At 48.0% G+C, this 16,255-nt stretch overlaps 1 protein-coding gene and 1 long non-coding RNA gene across 4 annotated transcripts in view; both read left to right on the top strand.

Moving 5' to 3' along the window:
• The window catches only part of LOC308584266, a 480,133-nt gene that overhangs the window by 202,242 nt on the left and 261,636 nt on the right, over nt 1–16,255 (top strand). The window lies entirely within an intron of this gene.
• The window catches only part of MSRA (methionine sulfoxide reductase A), a 231,565-nt gene continuing 221,555 nt past the window's right edge, over nt 6,246–16,255 (top strand). The window contains exon 1 of one of the 3 annotated variants that reach the window (XM_081188826.1): nt 6,246–6,471. In XM_081188826.1, coding sequence (XP_081044952.1) covers nt 6,267–6,471 — 205 coding nt within the window. In that variant the 5' untranslated portion in view covers nt 6,246–6,266. The remainder of the gene's footprint in view (nt 6,472–16,255) is intronic. The other 2 variants (XM_081188828.1, XM_081188827.1) reach the window with 2 other exon arrangements.

Below are 16,255 nucleotides of genomic sequence, written 5' to 3'. Positions count from 1 at the left end.
TCATCATCCTATTCTTGTTATGGCCACCCAGACGTCTACGGGAAGCCCGCATGCAGGACTTGAATACAGCAACAACTCTCCTCTCTTAGGACCCCCCAGCAAATGGTCTTGAGAAGCATAATGCCTCTGACAATGGAGGCAGAATATGCTCATTGTCGCTAGCAGCCATCGATATTTTGGGCTATAGCCCAAAATCCTATTTTGGGCAGTCTTGGAGGAGACTCTTGAGAGTCCCATGTACTGCAAGAAGATCAAACCTATCCATTCTGAAGGAAATCAGCCCTGAGTGCTCACTGGAAGGACAAATCCTGAAGCTGATGCTCCAAGACTTTGGCCACCTCATGAGAAGAGAAGACTCCCTGGGAAAGACTCTGATGTTGGGAAAGATGGAGGGCACAAGGAGAAGGGGACAACAGAGGACGAGATGGTTGGACAGTGTTCTCGAAGCTACCAGCATGAGTTTGACCAAACTGCGGGAGGCAGTGGAAGACAGGAGTGCCTGGCGTGCTCTGGTCCAGGGGGTCACGAAGAGTCGGACACGACTAAACAATCCTCTTTTAAAGCCTCTTTTTTGGTCTGTCCTGAATTATCAAATATTCAGCTTCAATGGATGTACTTAAATGACCTTGATAACGGAAATATGGAAATTCCATTTGGGATTCCCATCTCCAGCTGGGCTCTTCTATGCTCTGCTATGGGGTGGAGAACCCCAAGCTCTCCGGGACTCTCTACCTGTGCTGCAGAACTTTCATTAGGCAATACTGGCTCACCTTTGCAGCTGATTTTCTTCTGCCTGGATGGAATGAGGCTTTGAACTCTGACGATGACCATTTGTTTTCTAGGTGGAGGACAGGGGTTTGTGTGTGCAGAAACCAGCCTAAATTTACATCTGTTGCTCTGCCCACTGCTGGCATGTTATCCTAAGAAAGCTTCCCAGAAGGGAATGCAGCCCTTGGACTGGAGAAAGTTCCTACCTGTTTTGAGCACGGATCTGATTCTCCCTTTCATGAGTGCTTCTGTACTTAAATCACCTTGGAGTTGATGTTGCAAGGGCAGCTTGGTGCACGGTGCTTAAAATCCGAGAGAGGCAATTTGCCTCCCATGCCAATTCACTCAGTTATGAAAACCTAGCACTCAGAATCTTGAAGTCATGAATGGTGGGAACAAGGAAGAAGAGCCCAGCAAAGGGTGTAGCCGTGACCAGGACACACTGGGGCAAAATGGGGGTGATTGGTGTGGAAAGTACATGTGGGGCAGTGGAGAATGGTGAGGGGATGGGGGACAGTGTACGGGGAACCAGAGCAGCAGGACTCATCTCCAGAGGGGCCCGGGTCTCCCTGAACATGGCGGACCCTGAGGCCTAAGGAGAAGCAGAAGGGACGCTCTAGGAGGTTGAAGCAGCCAAGGGCTCACAGCCCAGCTCAGTAGCTGGCCAGGTGAGGCTTGCTAGCCCTGGGAGGTGTCCGATTCCCCAGGTGGAGTAGGCTCAGGACAGGTGAGAGTCACATTCCTTGTCAAGCCCAGATGCTGCAACCAGTATGCAAGGTATAAAAGGGAAGCAGAGCGGAGGTGCTGTGTCTGCTCAACTCCCCACAATGGTTGGATCATGGCTTTAATAATAATAATAATAATAATAATAATAATAATAATAATAATAATAATAATAATTTATTTATATGCCGCCCTCCCCAGCCAAAGCCGGGCTCAAGGCGGGTAACAACAGTAAAGTGATACAGCAGTCTAAAATCAATTCAATCCAAAATCAGTTCAAAATCAAATTAATGGCGACCATTGGGCCAGAGTTCTGTGAAGTTTATCAAAGGAGGGGGTCAGACTGTGCCCTGGCCAAAGGTCTGGTGGAACAGCTCAGTCTTGCAGGCCCTGCGGGAAGATGCCAAGTCCCAGAGCTGTAGTCTCTTGTGACAGAGCGTTCCACCAGATCGGGGCCACAGCCGAAAAAGCCCTGGCTCTGGTTGAGGCCAGCCTAACCTCCCTGTGGCCCAGGACCTCCAAGATGTTTTTGTTTGAAGACTCTAAGGTCCTCTGTGGGACATACCACGAGATGCTCTTTGGGACTGTTCATGTGTGGGACTGACCTATAGGTGTCCTGATCGGATCGGATACAGAGGCAGGAACCTGGCCTGACTGGACTTTGGACTTGTTGGACTGCTGGACTCTGTGACAGCATCTGCCATGGAATCATTTACACCTGTGGGACTCGCCGCCAGGTACCCCGTGGTTCAGGACACTAGCCAGTGGATGATTCCTCCTGGATGGAGCTAGTTCTGCCCTCTGGCATTTTTATTCTTTTCTTGGGACGTGCCCTGTTGTTCTCAATCTTTGGGACCAACACTGGCATTAACAAGAGTCACTAGGAGCGTTCAGCTGCCGGCATAGCTCCCTGATGCTGTAGTTACACTGGAAATCCACCAGGTGGCTTGAGGGAATCTGTTGCAAAAACCAAAAATTCCTGACGAAGGAGAAGACCCCCCCCCACCCAAGGAGATGATCTATTTGGTAACGTTCAGAACTCTGAAAGTACGGTGTCACGCACACTAACAACCTACACGATGCATGTCGTTATGCCTACACCTTTCTTCATAATCTGCTTGTGAGCATCTTAGGCCACATTAAGAAATCCATACTGTGTTAAACAAATGCACACCTGCAGCTAACTCTCACGGAGCCCCTCTTCAGCCCGTGTAACACTGGCGCTGCGGAAAAGATTGAGACGTAAGCATTTGCAAAAAGCTGGGGGCCCAGTTCGCGTTTTACGTGACATGCAGTGCCTGCTCGCTCACGTGCAGTTGCAGCAGCAGCAGCAGCAGCAACAACAACCGTAAAGCTGGGATGCATTTTGTGAACAAATGTCAGACAGCTCCGCCTAATTGTACGGTGCCAAAGTGTTACCCAAGGTTTATTACGCTGCTGCTTTTATTTCGTTTTGAGTTTGTTTATGTTTCGTAACAAATCATGCTTCCCCAAATGTTATGTATTTTGATGGCAAGCTACATGCTTATCCCAAGCCGCTTTAGGCATATAAATAAACTGAATGGAAACCTTCAACTTTAAGACGCTGAAAATCCTACGGAGCTGCATCCGATGATGTGGGCCCTGCTCCATAACAGCTTATGTCATAATAAATGTTAAGTCTTTAAGGCAGGGGTCAGCAACCTTTTTCAGCTGTGGGCCTGTCCACTGTCCTTCAGACCATGTGGTGGGCCGGACTATATTTTGAAAAAAAACATAAATGAACAAATTCCTATGCCCCACAAATAACCCAGAGATGCATTTTAAATAAAAGCAAACATTCTACTCATGTAAAAACACGCTGATTCCCGGACTATCCGCAGGCCGGATTTAGAAGGCCTTAAGTTTGCCTACCCATGCTTTCTGGTACCAGAAGACTTTGTTGTGTCTTTAAGATCCTTTATTTATTTATTAATAAATAAAACCAGCTGTTATTGTAGTTAAGAGGAGATCCCCAAGGTTTGTTTAGGGTGCTTGTGTACCACTCTTCTAGCGAAGACAGACACACAGTGGTTTACATTTTATCACATTAATAAGCATCAGCCCCAGCCAGCATGGCCCAGTTAGGGGTGATGGGAGCTGAGAGTCAGCAACTATTTGAGGGGGCATAGATTCTCCAGTCCTGCTCGGGGCACCAGTGGTGCAGAGTGCCTTCCATCAGCTTCTGCTGATGGCTCAGCTGCGCCCCTATCTGGACGGGGACAGCTTAACTGATGTCCATGCTCTGGTAACTTATGTTATAGAGCACTGCAATGCATTATTCATGGTGCTGCCCCCCAAGACGGTTTAGGAACTTCAGCTGGTGCAGGATTTGGCGGCCATGTTGCTCACTGGGGCACGGCGGTCTGAGCATGTATAGTCCAACCTCGGTTGCGGCATGTAATCTGTTCCAGAAGCCCATTCGCCTTCCGAAATGTTTGACAACCAAGGCGCAGCTTCGATTGGTTGCAGGAGCTTCCTGCACTCAAGTGGAAGCTGCGTCAGATGTTCAGCTTCCGAAAAATGTTTGAAAACCGGAGCATTTACTTCCGGGTTTTCGGCGTTTGGAAGCCGAAGAGTACTTCAGGACAGGGGCTTATTTTTCAAGGGGAAGACAGCCGGAACCATCACTGAAACTGCCTATAACTTCAGGAACCTGTGTGCCTTATGTAGTTTCCCTTCCTCCTCCCTTCCATTCCTTTTTTCCCTCATGTGCCATGTATTTTTATTATTACAGTGGTGCCCTGCAAGACGAATGCCTCGCAAGACGAAAAACTCGCTAGACGAAACAGTTTTCTGTTTTTTGAGTCGTTCCGCAAGACGAATTTCCCTATGGGCTTGCTTCGCAAGACAAAACGTCTTGCGAGTTTGTTTCCTTTTTCTTAAAGCCGCTAAGCCGTTAATAGCCGCTAAGCCGCTAATAGCCGTGCTTTGCAAGACGAAAAAACCGCAAGACGAAGAGACTCGCGGAACGGATTAATTTCGTCTTGTGAGGCACCACTGTATTATTATTGTTAGCCCTCTATGGACATGTTTTCTGTAAGCCGACTTGAATGGCGTTTTTGGCCAAAAAGGGTAGGGTATAAATGCTGTAAGTCAATAGAATAATAGAACTGTAGAGCTGGAAGGGACCCCATGGTCATCTAGTCCAACCCCTTGCAATTCAGGAACCTCAACGAGATGATACATGACAATGGCCATCCAACCTCTACTTGAAAACCTCCATGGAACAGGAGTCCACCTCCTCTTATGGGATTCATTCCACTGTTGAAGAGCTCATACCATCAGAAAGTTCTTCCTGATGTCTTATCTTTCCCGATTTTCACTGCCTTTTTTTATCAGCTGCACAATAAGCAGAAATACCACAGCACTTCCCATCACTTCATTGCCATGCTAGGGTGAGCTGTGCCCTTTGCGTTTCTGCCTCTCATGTCAATGAGGTACGAAACCTTCTTTGGGGGAAAAGTCGACCCCTGACAAAAATGTTCTCAGGCAGTCCATTCCCAAGAGTCAGGCACCCATTTAGCGCATCATCTACTATGTGGGTGGCACTGTGGTCTAAACCACAGAGCCTTTGGGCTTGCTGATCAAAAGGTCGGCAGTTCGAACCTGCACAATGGGGTGAGCTCCCGTTGCTCTGTCCCAGCTCCTGCCAACCTAGCAGTTCGAAAGCACGCCATTGCAAGTAGATAAATAGGTACCGTTGCAGCGGGAAGGTAAATGGCGTTTCTGTGCGCTCTGGCTTCCATCATGGTGTTCGGTTGCACCAGAAGCAGGTTTAGTCCTGCTGGCCACGTGACCCAGAAAGTTGTCTGTGGACAAACGCCGGCTCCCTCAGCCTGAAAGCGAGACAAGCGCCGCAACCTCATACAGTGGTACCTTGGGATGCGAATGGGATCCGTTCCAGAGCCCCGTTCGTATCCTGAACGCAACGTAAGCCGCGACGGCGCGCCTGCGGGTTGCGTTTTGCTGCTTCTGCGCATGATGTCATTTTGAGCGTCTGCGGCAAAACCCGGCAGTAACGCGCTCCGTTACTTCCAGGTTGCTGCGGAGCGCAACTCAAACGCACTCAACCCAAGGTATCTGAAGAAGTGTGCATGCACACGAAAGCTTATACCAAGAACTAACTTAGTTGGTCTTTAAGGTGCTACAGGAAGGAATTTTTTTATTTCAACCCAAGGTATGACTGTAGTCACCTCTGACCGGACTAAACCGTCCAGGGATCCTTTATCTTTTTAACCGTTTACTCCCATCACACATGGGTGTAGCGGGGAGCTGCCTCCCAAATCAGGTAAATAAATAAAAATACTTAACTAACCAATTGTGTCACAGATAACTCAGTTCCGCCCCTTGCCATCACACCTGCTTGGGCAAGGTTTGGTCAGAATCTCCCTCCTTGCAACTTGAATCCATTAATTCGGGCCTTAGCCTCTGATGCAGCAGACATAATAAATTAATATCGAATTAACATTAAACAACAAGCATTATTATTGATAATTAATTTTATGATCATCAATTGCATTTCTGTACCGACCACCGCGGGGAGGTTTGCAAAGTAATTTGATCCATTGCCCGCCGTCGTCCCCCCCCAATAGGCGTTAAAAACACCCCCAATATTATGCAAGGTAAGTTCCCGCCCGCGCGTGCGCAACTGCACCTTTCCTCTCCAGGGGCACGTGACTCCCCATCGCTCGCGCCCAGCCGCTGACCACGTGCCCTCCCCCCCCAGCCTCACGACAGGGGTTCCGTCCCGGCGCATGCGCGCGCCACCTGATGGCCGCCGCCTCTCCGTCCCTTTTGCCCCAGTTTATGGGGTGGGGGGAGGGGCGATGAATTCCGTCGGCCTCCGCAGACTCTTCCTCGCTTTCGCAGCCATGGGAGAAGCCGCCTCTTCTGCCCTCAAGGCAGCCGGTGAACGAGAGGTCCTGCCCGGCCGGAGCCGGAGCCTTGTGCGCCTCCTGGGTAAGTGAGCGGGGAGAGAGAGAGAGATAAGACTTAAAAAGCGGCCTCCTGAGGGGAGCCGGGCGCCTCGAGTCAGAGCGAAGGACTAGGCCGCGCATGCGCCTCGAGTGAGAGAGAGAGCGCAGCTCGTGAGGGAGACGTTATTCTCGAGACTGTGGCGCATGCGCGAGCTCTCCCCGGCCGCTCTCGGCGCCTGCGTCCTGAGGAGGTGGGTCGGGGACCTCGCGCGGTGGTGTTCGGAGGGAGCATGCGCACCTCTTGGCCCGCCTCTCCCAGGGAGAATCCAAGCCCCAGTGCGCATGCTCCGCGTGGGTCTCTGCAATCTTAGGCAGTGCGTAGGTTGTATTAGGTTGGCTGTTTCGCAGCTGGAGCAATGATTTTCACGTAGAGTTGGAAAGGACCACGGGGGTCATCTAGTCCAACCCCTTTACAATGCAGGGATCTGTTTTCCCCACTTTGGGGCTCGAACCCACGACCCTGAGACTGAGAGTCTCCTGCTCTAGTGACTGAGCTATCCCCAGGCTTTGCGCCAATAAAGGGCATTCCATCTCACTCACAGCTTGCATAAGGCGGTTTTCCAGTTATACTTCCTTGCACACCTCTGGCTTTGGAAAGTTAAGGGTTGCAACTGACTGTTGGGGGAAAATATTTATACATACATACCCTGCCTTTTTCCCTGAAGAACTTGAGGTGGCTTACAGCTAAAATAGAAACATCTAAAAACAATACGTTACCATAATGCTATTATACATAAAATAAACATGTCATTACAATAAAATACCTGCTTTCCTCCCCCTTTATTTGCAAAAAGAAGACGTGCTCTAATGAAAAGTACCTAAAAAAGACACATTGCATGAAATGTTCTCTTGGAGTTGGGAAGGCAGCAGAGGGGTGGCCCAAGTTTGCAGAGGGGTGTTAAGTTGTTTGGGGTCAGTGAATGGGTGGTAAAATGGCATATGCAGTTCTTTGTAAATAAGTGCAGGATGAAAAAAATCTTAATTTGACATAGAGTAAGCCCACCATTTAGGTAAAGGTAAAGGGACCCCTGACCATTAGGTTCAGTCGTGGCCTACTCTGGGATTGCGGCGTTCATCTTGCTTTATTGGCCAAGGGAGCCGGCATACAGCTTCCGGGTCATGTGGCCAGCAGGACTAAGCCGCTTCTGGCGAACCAGAGCAGCTCACGGAAACACTGTTTACCTTCCCGCTGGAGCGGTACCTATTTATCTACTTGCACTTTGAGGTGCTTTTGAACTGCTAGGCTGGCAGGAGCAGGGACTGAGCAAGGGGAGCTCACCCCGTCGCGGGGATTCAAAGCGCCAACCTTCTGATCGGCAAGTCCTAGGCTCTGTGGTTTAACCCACAGCACCACCCACGTCCCTAGCCCACCATTTACACACATTTAATTTGTGTGCATTCAAATTTACGCACAGGGCAAAAAATAGATTTTTTTTTTAAGGGGCAGGGTTCTCAGGAAAATAACATTGGCAATCCCACCCACCACTGAACCCAGAGGGTTTTGACTATACATGATTTTGGCTTTAGGAGCAAGCGGCTCAACATAGCCACCCATATAAGTTGCAGGCTTACTGCGCAGGCTCAAGGGACTGAACCAGAGGTGACAGACTAGGAGCATGACCTTGGGATCATAGTAGATAGCTCTACTGAAGGTGTTAACCCCAGTGTGCGGTGGCTGTGAGAAAGGCAAATTCCATGCTAGGAATTGGGAGAGGAATTGAAAATAAAATGATATCATAATGCTGTTGTAGAAATTTATGGTGCGACTGCATTTGGCGTATTATCTTAAAAAGCAGAGACATCACCTTGCCAACAAAGGTCCGTATAGTTAAAGCTATGGTTTTCCCAGTAGTGATGTATGGAAGTGAGAGCTGGACCATAAAGAAGGCTGATCGCCGAAGAATGGATGCTTTTGAATTCTGGTGCTGGAGGAGACTCTGGAGAGTCCCATGGACTGCAAGAAGATCAAACCCATCCATTCTGAAGGAAATCAGCCCTGAGTGCTCACTGGAAGGACAGATCCTGAAGCTGAGGCTCCAAGACTTTGGCCACCTCATGAGAAGAGAAGACTCCCTGGAAAAGACCCTGATGTTGGGAAAGATGGAGGGCACAAGGAGAAGGGGATGACAGAGGACAAGATGGTGGGATAATGTTCTCGAAGCTACCAGCATGCGTTTGACTAAACTGCGGGAGGCAGTGGAAGACAGGAGTGCCTGGTGTGCCCTGGTCCAGGGGATCACGAAGAGTCGGACACGACTAAACAACAAGTACAGTTCTGGTCACCTCACCTCAAAAAGGATATTGTATAGTTGAAAAAGGTTCGGAAAAGGACCACCCAAATGATCAAGTGGATGGAGCGACTCTGCTATGCGGAAAGGTTGCAGCGTGTGGGACTTTAGTTTAGAGAAAAGGTGAGCAAAGGTGAGGTAAAAGTACAGGACCCCTGGACGGTTAAGTCCAGTTGAATTTGGCTATGGGGAGCAGCTTTCATATTTGCTTTCAGACCAAAGGAGCTGGCGTTTGTCTGCAGACAGCTTTCTGGGTCATGTGGCCAGCATGACTAAACCGCTTCTGGAGCATGGAACACCATGATAAGTGTCAGAGCGCACAGAAACACTGTATACTTTTACGCTGCAGCGGTACCTATTTATTTACTTGCACTGGTATGGTTTTGAACTGCTAGGTTGGCAGGAGCTGGGACAGAGCAATGGGAGCTCACCCTATCACGTGGATTCAAACTGCCGACTTTATAATTGGCAAGCCCAAGAGGTTTGGTGGTTTAGACCACAGTGCCACCTGCATCCCCTCAGGAAAGGCAAGTATGAGATGGCATGATAGAAGTTTATAGAAGTGTTCCCTCCCCCTTTTTTAAAAAAAAAGGAAAAGGAAAAAAAGAACTGTTCTTTCGTGCAATGTGCCTGTACCCTACAGTGTATTCTCCACTGAAATTTATAGCAACAACAACCAGAATCAGGGATGTGTTAGTTTTTTGTCTGTTTATACTTCAGGTGAAAAGATGCAGGGATAATGCAACTGATACTTGGGTGGAAATTCTTCATGTGACTTCTGGAAAAGAAGCGATAGGTCAAAAGCATGCAAATAATCTTTGGTAGATGAACGGTATCCAATATGTATGCATTTCAGACGGCCTGACCGGCTGTCAGAGAAACACAGCTCCTGGGAGTCCTCAAAACCCAATACTGTCTTATCACCTCCTAAGTACCACACACAATATTCATTAGCCAACACTTTCACCTGAAAGCCGCCCCCCCCCCCATTCCCTGGAGTTTTTCAAAAGCTGCTTAACATTCCTCTCACACTGCGGTGTGCATGGGCCTGAAGCTTTATTGTGCAAAGCTGGATCTCCACCCCAGAAGGATTCAGATGGGCTTGTAAGCCGAAGTATCTCATCAGAAGGGTCCCCCCCCCCCCGGCAATAAAAGTCAGGTTGCTGGGGAACAGCGTCACTTGAGGGGTGGACACGTTTGCCCAACTGGCAATCCCTTGATTGCAAAGAAGACATAAAAGAGACATATTCAGCAGATTGCATATTCATGAACCTGACCACAAGAAAATGGAGAAGATCTTTATTCGGAGAATGATGCTGGTGTGTTGCTCTGAGAATTTACAGTGGTGCCCCGCAAGACGAGTGCCTCGCAAGACGGAAAACTCGCTAGACGAAAGAGTTTTCCGTTTTGGAGGTGCTTCTCAAAACGAATTTCCTATGGGCTTGCTTCGCAAGACGACAATGTCTTGCGAGTTCCTGCTGGGTTTTTTCCCCTTCCCCCCCTTTTTTCTAAGCCGCTAAGCTGCTTATCAGCTGATCCGATCAGCAGATAAGCCGCTAAAAGCCGCTAATAGCGCTAATCCTCTAATCCGTCAATGGGCTTGCTTCGCAAGACGAAAAAACCGCTAGACGAAGAGAATCACAGAACGGATTCTTTTCGTCTTGTGAGGCACCACTGTATTCCAGATTATGGAACAAAATAACTTGACGCGAGGGCGTTCTTCAGTGCCTGGCTGTCAAGGCTTGGGAAGGCCCTCGAATAAAATACAGAAGCTGATCGGTTCTTCAAATAGTAGCTGGGATTAGAGGAAGATGGAGGATTGCGTTTAGAAGAGGGAGTTTTAGAAGGGTTAGGAAAACTGCACCTCCCGGAATTCCCTCTTCTGTGGGCCAGTTAAAGATACAGAAGACCTGGCCTTAGCCTCTTCTGCTTCTGGACACTTTATCAAAACATCCTGGGGTCTATGGAGCAGAGATTAATAATTCTGAAATCTTTCATGCACTCTATGTCAAGATTGTTTGCAGGGTATTACTTCATTTTTCTCACAACTTCCCTGTGAGGCAGATTAAGCTGAGAAACTGGTTTATCAAAGCGTGCTGCTTCATTGCTGAGCAAGGAAGCCTATGCAGCAACACTGGTGTAAATTCTCTTATTGCTGAAAATCTGGTCCTGTACTGGGGACGAAGGCGCAGTCCTATAGCTTCTGTAGTTTATTAACAGTGGCAGCAAGACCAGCCTTTCAGAAACCTGTGGAAAATGTTTATCCATGAATAAAATGGTTATGTACGCCAAAGAGGGAGAATCTCTTAAAAGGATCTGTTATCTCCAATTTCCCAAAGGTTGTGTTTACATTTTTTAAAGGACAGTGTTTCATGTACTGCAATTGAGGGATGAATTTCTGATATGGCTTAACAAATCATACTAAAAGCTTTTCTGAGGTTATCAATAACAAAATAGCTGTGCCAGAGATAACATTATAATATGCCTTGTCCACAGCGGTTACTGGGTTTGCTTCCTTCTTTTTATTCAAATTCTCCCTCGAGATTCTCCGCTTCTCCCGTACCCCAGGGATGAAGAAACTCTGTTCACTTGCGGTTATCAGTATGGACCTGATGTCTGCTGCTGTGAATAGAAAGTGCTGCCACTTCACAGACCTGAGTCACTTCTTTGGTATGCAGAGCTGCTAATGAATAATAATAAAAGATACTTATATTAACTGAGCCTAGTACTGTGGATCAACCAGCTCTAGCTATTTAGGCAGCTCATTTCCAGGCTCATTTCTCTTTTTCCTGCTTTGAAAGTGATATTTCCTCTTTGCGGTTGATCTGCTCGGTTCCTCCTTCTTTGCGGTTTCCCAGGCTATGGTATCAGAAGTTTCCCAAGGGCTGAGCTGGCTTGAGTTCGTCAAAACAAAAACAAGCTCAGCTTACCTGCGAGTTGTGCAAGGTCTGCAGCTAGTTTGCACACAAATGAAGAACATTGACGTAAGTTTGTGCTGATAGGTAGCCAAATGTACATTGTCCCAGTGACGCCCTAAGCATCTTTACTTGGTGAAAGTCCCACTGAATTCAAGGGGACTACTACCCTGCCATGTGCGCATGTACGGTTTTGACATTTCAAAGTCTGCTAATAATTTCTAAGCCTGCTGAGGTTGAGCAGATTTCAAAATTAGCTGTCAGAAGCTTTACCACCACTTTAGGCTGAAGTGTACAGTGGTGCCTCGCAAGACGAAAAGAATCCGTTCTGTGATTCTCTTCGTCTAGCGGTTTTTTCGTCTTGCGAAGCAAGCCCATTGACGGATTAGCGGATTAGCGCTATTAGCGGCTTTTAGCGGCTTATCGGCTTATCGGATCAGCTGATAAGCGGCTTAGCGGCTTAGAAAAAAGGGGGGGGGAACCCCGCTGGAACTCGCAAGACATTTTCGTCTTGCGAAGCAAGCCCATAGGAGATTCATTTTGCGAAGCACCTCCAAAACGGAAAACTCTTTTGTCTAGCGAGTTTTCCGTCTTGCGAGGCACTCGTCTTGCGGGGCACCACTGTACATTCTTACCTACCCTTCAGGCATAAAGTTTGGCAATCTTTAATGGTATTTGCCTTCCGTGCATGTTTTGGAATACAAACATTTGGAATATATACAAGCATTAATTTGTTAGAAGGAGGCTAACAACAAACCCTGGTTTTTAATACCTGCTTTTATTGGGCAAGGTCTATAGCTCAGTTGTAGAGTATCTCCTTTGCAGCATCACCAGCTAGGAGTGTGAAAGACTCCCTATCTGAAACCCTGGAGAGCCACTGTCAAATCAGTGTACACTACTGAACTAGGGGTACTGCTAGTCTGACTTGGTATAACACAGCTTCCTGTTTCCCTATAGGTAAGACAGTGGGGCTATGATTAAAAGGTAAAAGTAAAGGGGACCCCTAACCATTAGGTCCAGTCGTGACTGACTCTGAGGTTGCGGCGCTCATCTCGCTTTATTGGCCGAGGCAGCCGACGTACAGCTTCCGGGTCATGTGGCCAGCATGACTAAGCCGCTTCTGGTGAACTAGAGCAGCGCACGGAAACACCATTTACACGGTCCGTTACTTAAGGGTTGCCGCGGAACGCAACCCGAAAATACTCATCCCGAAGCTACTTCAACCCGAGGTATGACTGTAAAAGGCTACTTCTATGCATGGTTTGAGGATGGAAACTTACTTTGCATTTCTGGACAATTTGTTACTATTACTACTACTATTATTATTAGCATTTGTACCCTTCTCTTCAGCTGAAAAGACTCCCAGAGTGGCTTACCATATTTTTCCGTCTATAACACGCCCCCGTATGTAAGATGCCCCCTATTTTGGGGGATGCAAAATTAAGAAAATGGGGGAGATTGCCCTGAGTTGTTGAGCTTTTTTAGGGGGAGGGGGTTGTAGGAAATCACTCACCCGCACGCATCGCAGAAGCCACTTAAAATATGTCCCTGTGCTGGCACAAGCCACCATTCATCCGCCCTAATGCCGCAGCGACAGCCAGTCAACACCAGCCCTTGCCGCAGCCACCAATAACACACCAAATAGACGCTGGCAGTCTCCGCATTGTGGCAGCAACCAAAACCACGTCCCCCCTGTGCACTATCCGTGTATAAAATGAGCCCCAATTTTTAACATCATTTTTCAGTAAAAAAAAACCCCTTGTCTTATACACGGAAAAGTACGGTACATACAATTAGCCACATACAAGTCAATACAGTGGTACCTCTGATTAAGAACTTAATTTGTTCTGGAGGTCCATTCTTAACCTGAAACTGTTCTTAACTTGAGGTACCACTTTAGCTAATGGGGCCTCCTGCTGCCACCGCGCCGCCAGAGCACGATTTCTGTTCTCATCCTGAAGCAAAGTTCTTAACCCGAGGTACTATTTCTGGGTTAGCGGAGTCAGGAACCTGAAGCGTCTGTAACCTGAGGTACCACTGTACCTGATTATCTGTACTGAGAGAAGGAGAGAAGAAGATGACCCTGTTGATGCGTCTTGTCTTTTTGGTGGCCTCTGACGCCATCAGCCACGGTGTCCTTCTCAACTACCCTTGTGTGTTGGGAATTGGAGATATGCATTTTAGTGGCATGGCTTCTTCTCCCCTTGGGAATTGTCCTTTGCGCTTCCCCGGGGTTAAATATCGTCTCTCATGCTGTCTTACAGCTCCTTGAAGTGCTGTGTGAAGTTGTCTGGGGGCTGGAATGCAATCTAGAGCAAGCCAGTGAAATATTGTGGCTGAGCAGGGGTTTGAAACCCGTTTTTCCATTTGGGTGTCCGTGTCTAAGACTGAAGTCTTCCCTATTGCAGCATACTGTTTCCTGCAATTAATGCACTCTTTCATGGAAGCATTGATACTTTTCTGAAGCCAGAACATGGACCCTTCAGATTGTACAGTGTTATGTGCAAATGTTAAAGTAACTGTTGGAATTGGCTGGTGGGGGTGGATCCAGGATATTACGGACTGGTTAACTTAATGTCTCCCTTAAAGGGACGCGGGTGGCGCTGTGGGTTAAACCACAGAGCCTAGGACTTGCCGATCAGAAGGTCGGCGGTTTGAATCCCCACGACAGGGTGAGCTCCCGTTGCTCGGTCCCAGCTCCTGCCAACCTAGCAGTTTGAAAGCATGTTAAAGTGCAAGTAGATATACAGGTACCGCTTCAGCGGGAACGTAAATGGCGTTTCCGTGTGCTGCTCTGGTTCGCCAGAAGCGGCTTTGTCATGCTGGCCACATGACCCGGAAACTGTACGCCGGCTCCCTCGGCCAATAAAGCGAGATGAGCGCCGCAACCCCAGAGTCGGTCACAACTGGACCTAATGGTCAGGGGTACCTTTACCTTTACCTAACTTAATGTCTGTTCCAGGAAAACTGGTTGGAGGTATTGCTGAAGATAAAATAACCAAGCATATACAGTGGTACCACGGGTTAAGTACTTAATTCGTTCCGGAGGTCCGTACTTAACCTGAAACTGTTCTTAACCTGAAGCACCACTTTAACTAATGGGGCCTCCTGCTGCTGCCGTGCCGCCGGAGCACAATTTCTGTTCTCATCCTGAAGCAAAGTTCTTAACCTGAAGCACTATTTCTGGGTTAGCAGTCTGTAACCTGAAGCGTAAGTAACCCGAGGTTCCACTGTAGAAGGAGAAGCTTCGCTGAAGCACAGCCAGCATGGCTTCTGTAAGGGCAGTGACATGACATGACATGGCAGTGGCCAAACAGATGATTGTGGGAACCCCTCAAGCAGGATTTGAGCACGAGCAACTCTCCCCTTCTGCAGTTTTCAGCAACTGGTATTCAGAAGCATTACGGCCTCCAACTATGGAGGCAGGGCATAGCCAATGATGATTAGTGGGCATTGATAGCCCTCTCCTCCATGAATTTGTCAAATCCCCCTTTAAAGCTATCCAAGTTAGTGGCCATCACTGCCTTCTGTAGGAGTGTGTTTTAACTGTAACATCGGTTTTAACTGTGGTTTGGGGTGGATAATAATTAGGTGCGCCTGATACTGATTTTATTGTAAAAGAAGAACAAATGTTTGCAAATGGACAGCAAGATCCCTTTAAGAGTTCCTTTTCAATGCCAGCATAGTGTCACCAGGCATTTGTAGGAGAGGGAAGCACTTTTCATGAACTGGTCCCAATTCAATGCCTTTTGTATCTTACGGAAGGGACGCGGGTGGCACTGTGGGTTACACCACAGAGCCTAGGACTTGCCGATCAGAAGGTTGGTGGTTCGAATCCCCGCGACGGAGTGAGCTCCCGTTGCTCGGTCCCTGCTCCTGCCCACCTAGCAGTTCAAAAGCACATCAAAGTGCAAGTAGATAAATAGGTACCACTCCGGCGGGAAGGTAAACGGCGTTTCCGTGCGCTGCTCTGGTTTGCCAGAAGCGGCTTAGTCATGCTGGCCACATGACCCGGAAGCTGTACGCCAGCTCCCTTGGCGAATAAAATGAGATGAGCGCCGCAACCCCAGAGTCGGTCACGACTGGACCTAATGGTCAGGGGCCCCTTTACCTTTTACCTTTACTGTATCTTACGGTCTGACCACCCATTGCCTGTGGTTCCACCTGACAAGATATCTGACAAGATGAGACACAAGGAGGGGAGGCGAAATTAACATATCTTGTATTTTCTCTGAGAACAAAATGATTATAATTTCAGTTTCAGCCATGAATTAGGTCTGTTTCTATAGTGGAGCTTTCCCCATTATCACCAGTCAGCCTGATATTAATGCAGTATTCCATGCTTCTTAATGTTATGGGTAGAACCTCCTTCGAAAGAAGCTTGGCATCTTTATGTATTGCCTGCAGACGTTTATAGAGAACACATTTCTTATCGCTGAATGGTGCGCATTGCATCCAGTTCTCCAGGACTACTGAGTAAAATGTTTTTGTTACCATTGTGCACAGTGTACTAAACCATGAAGGTTGTAAGGCGATTTGGCAGAACGAAGTGATGCTGGTGCCA

This window comes from Podarcis bocagei (genome assembly GCF_964188305.1).
Source record: "Podarcis bocagei genome assembly, chromosome: 3".
Taxonomy (NCBI): Eukaryota; Metazoa; Chordata; class Lepidosauria; order Squamata; family Lacertidae; genus Podarcis; species Podarcis bocagei.
This window is presented reverse-complemented; position numbering and strand designations above follow the sequence as displayed.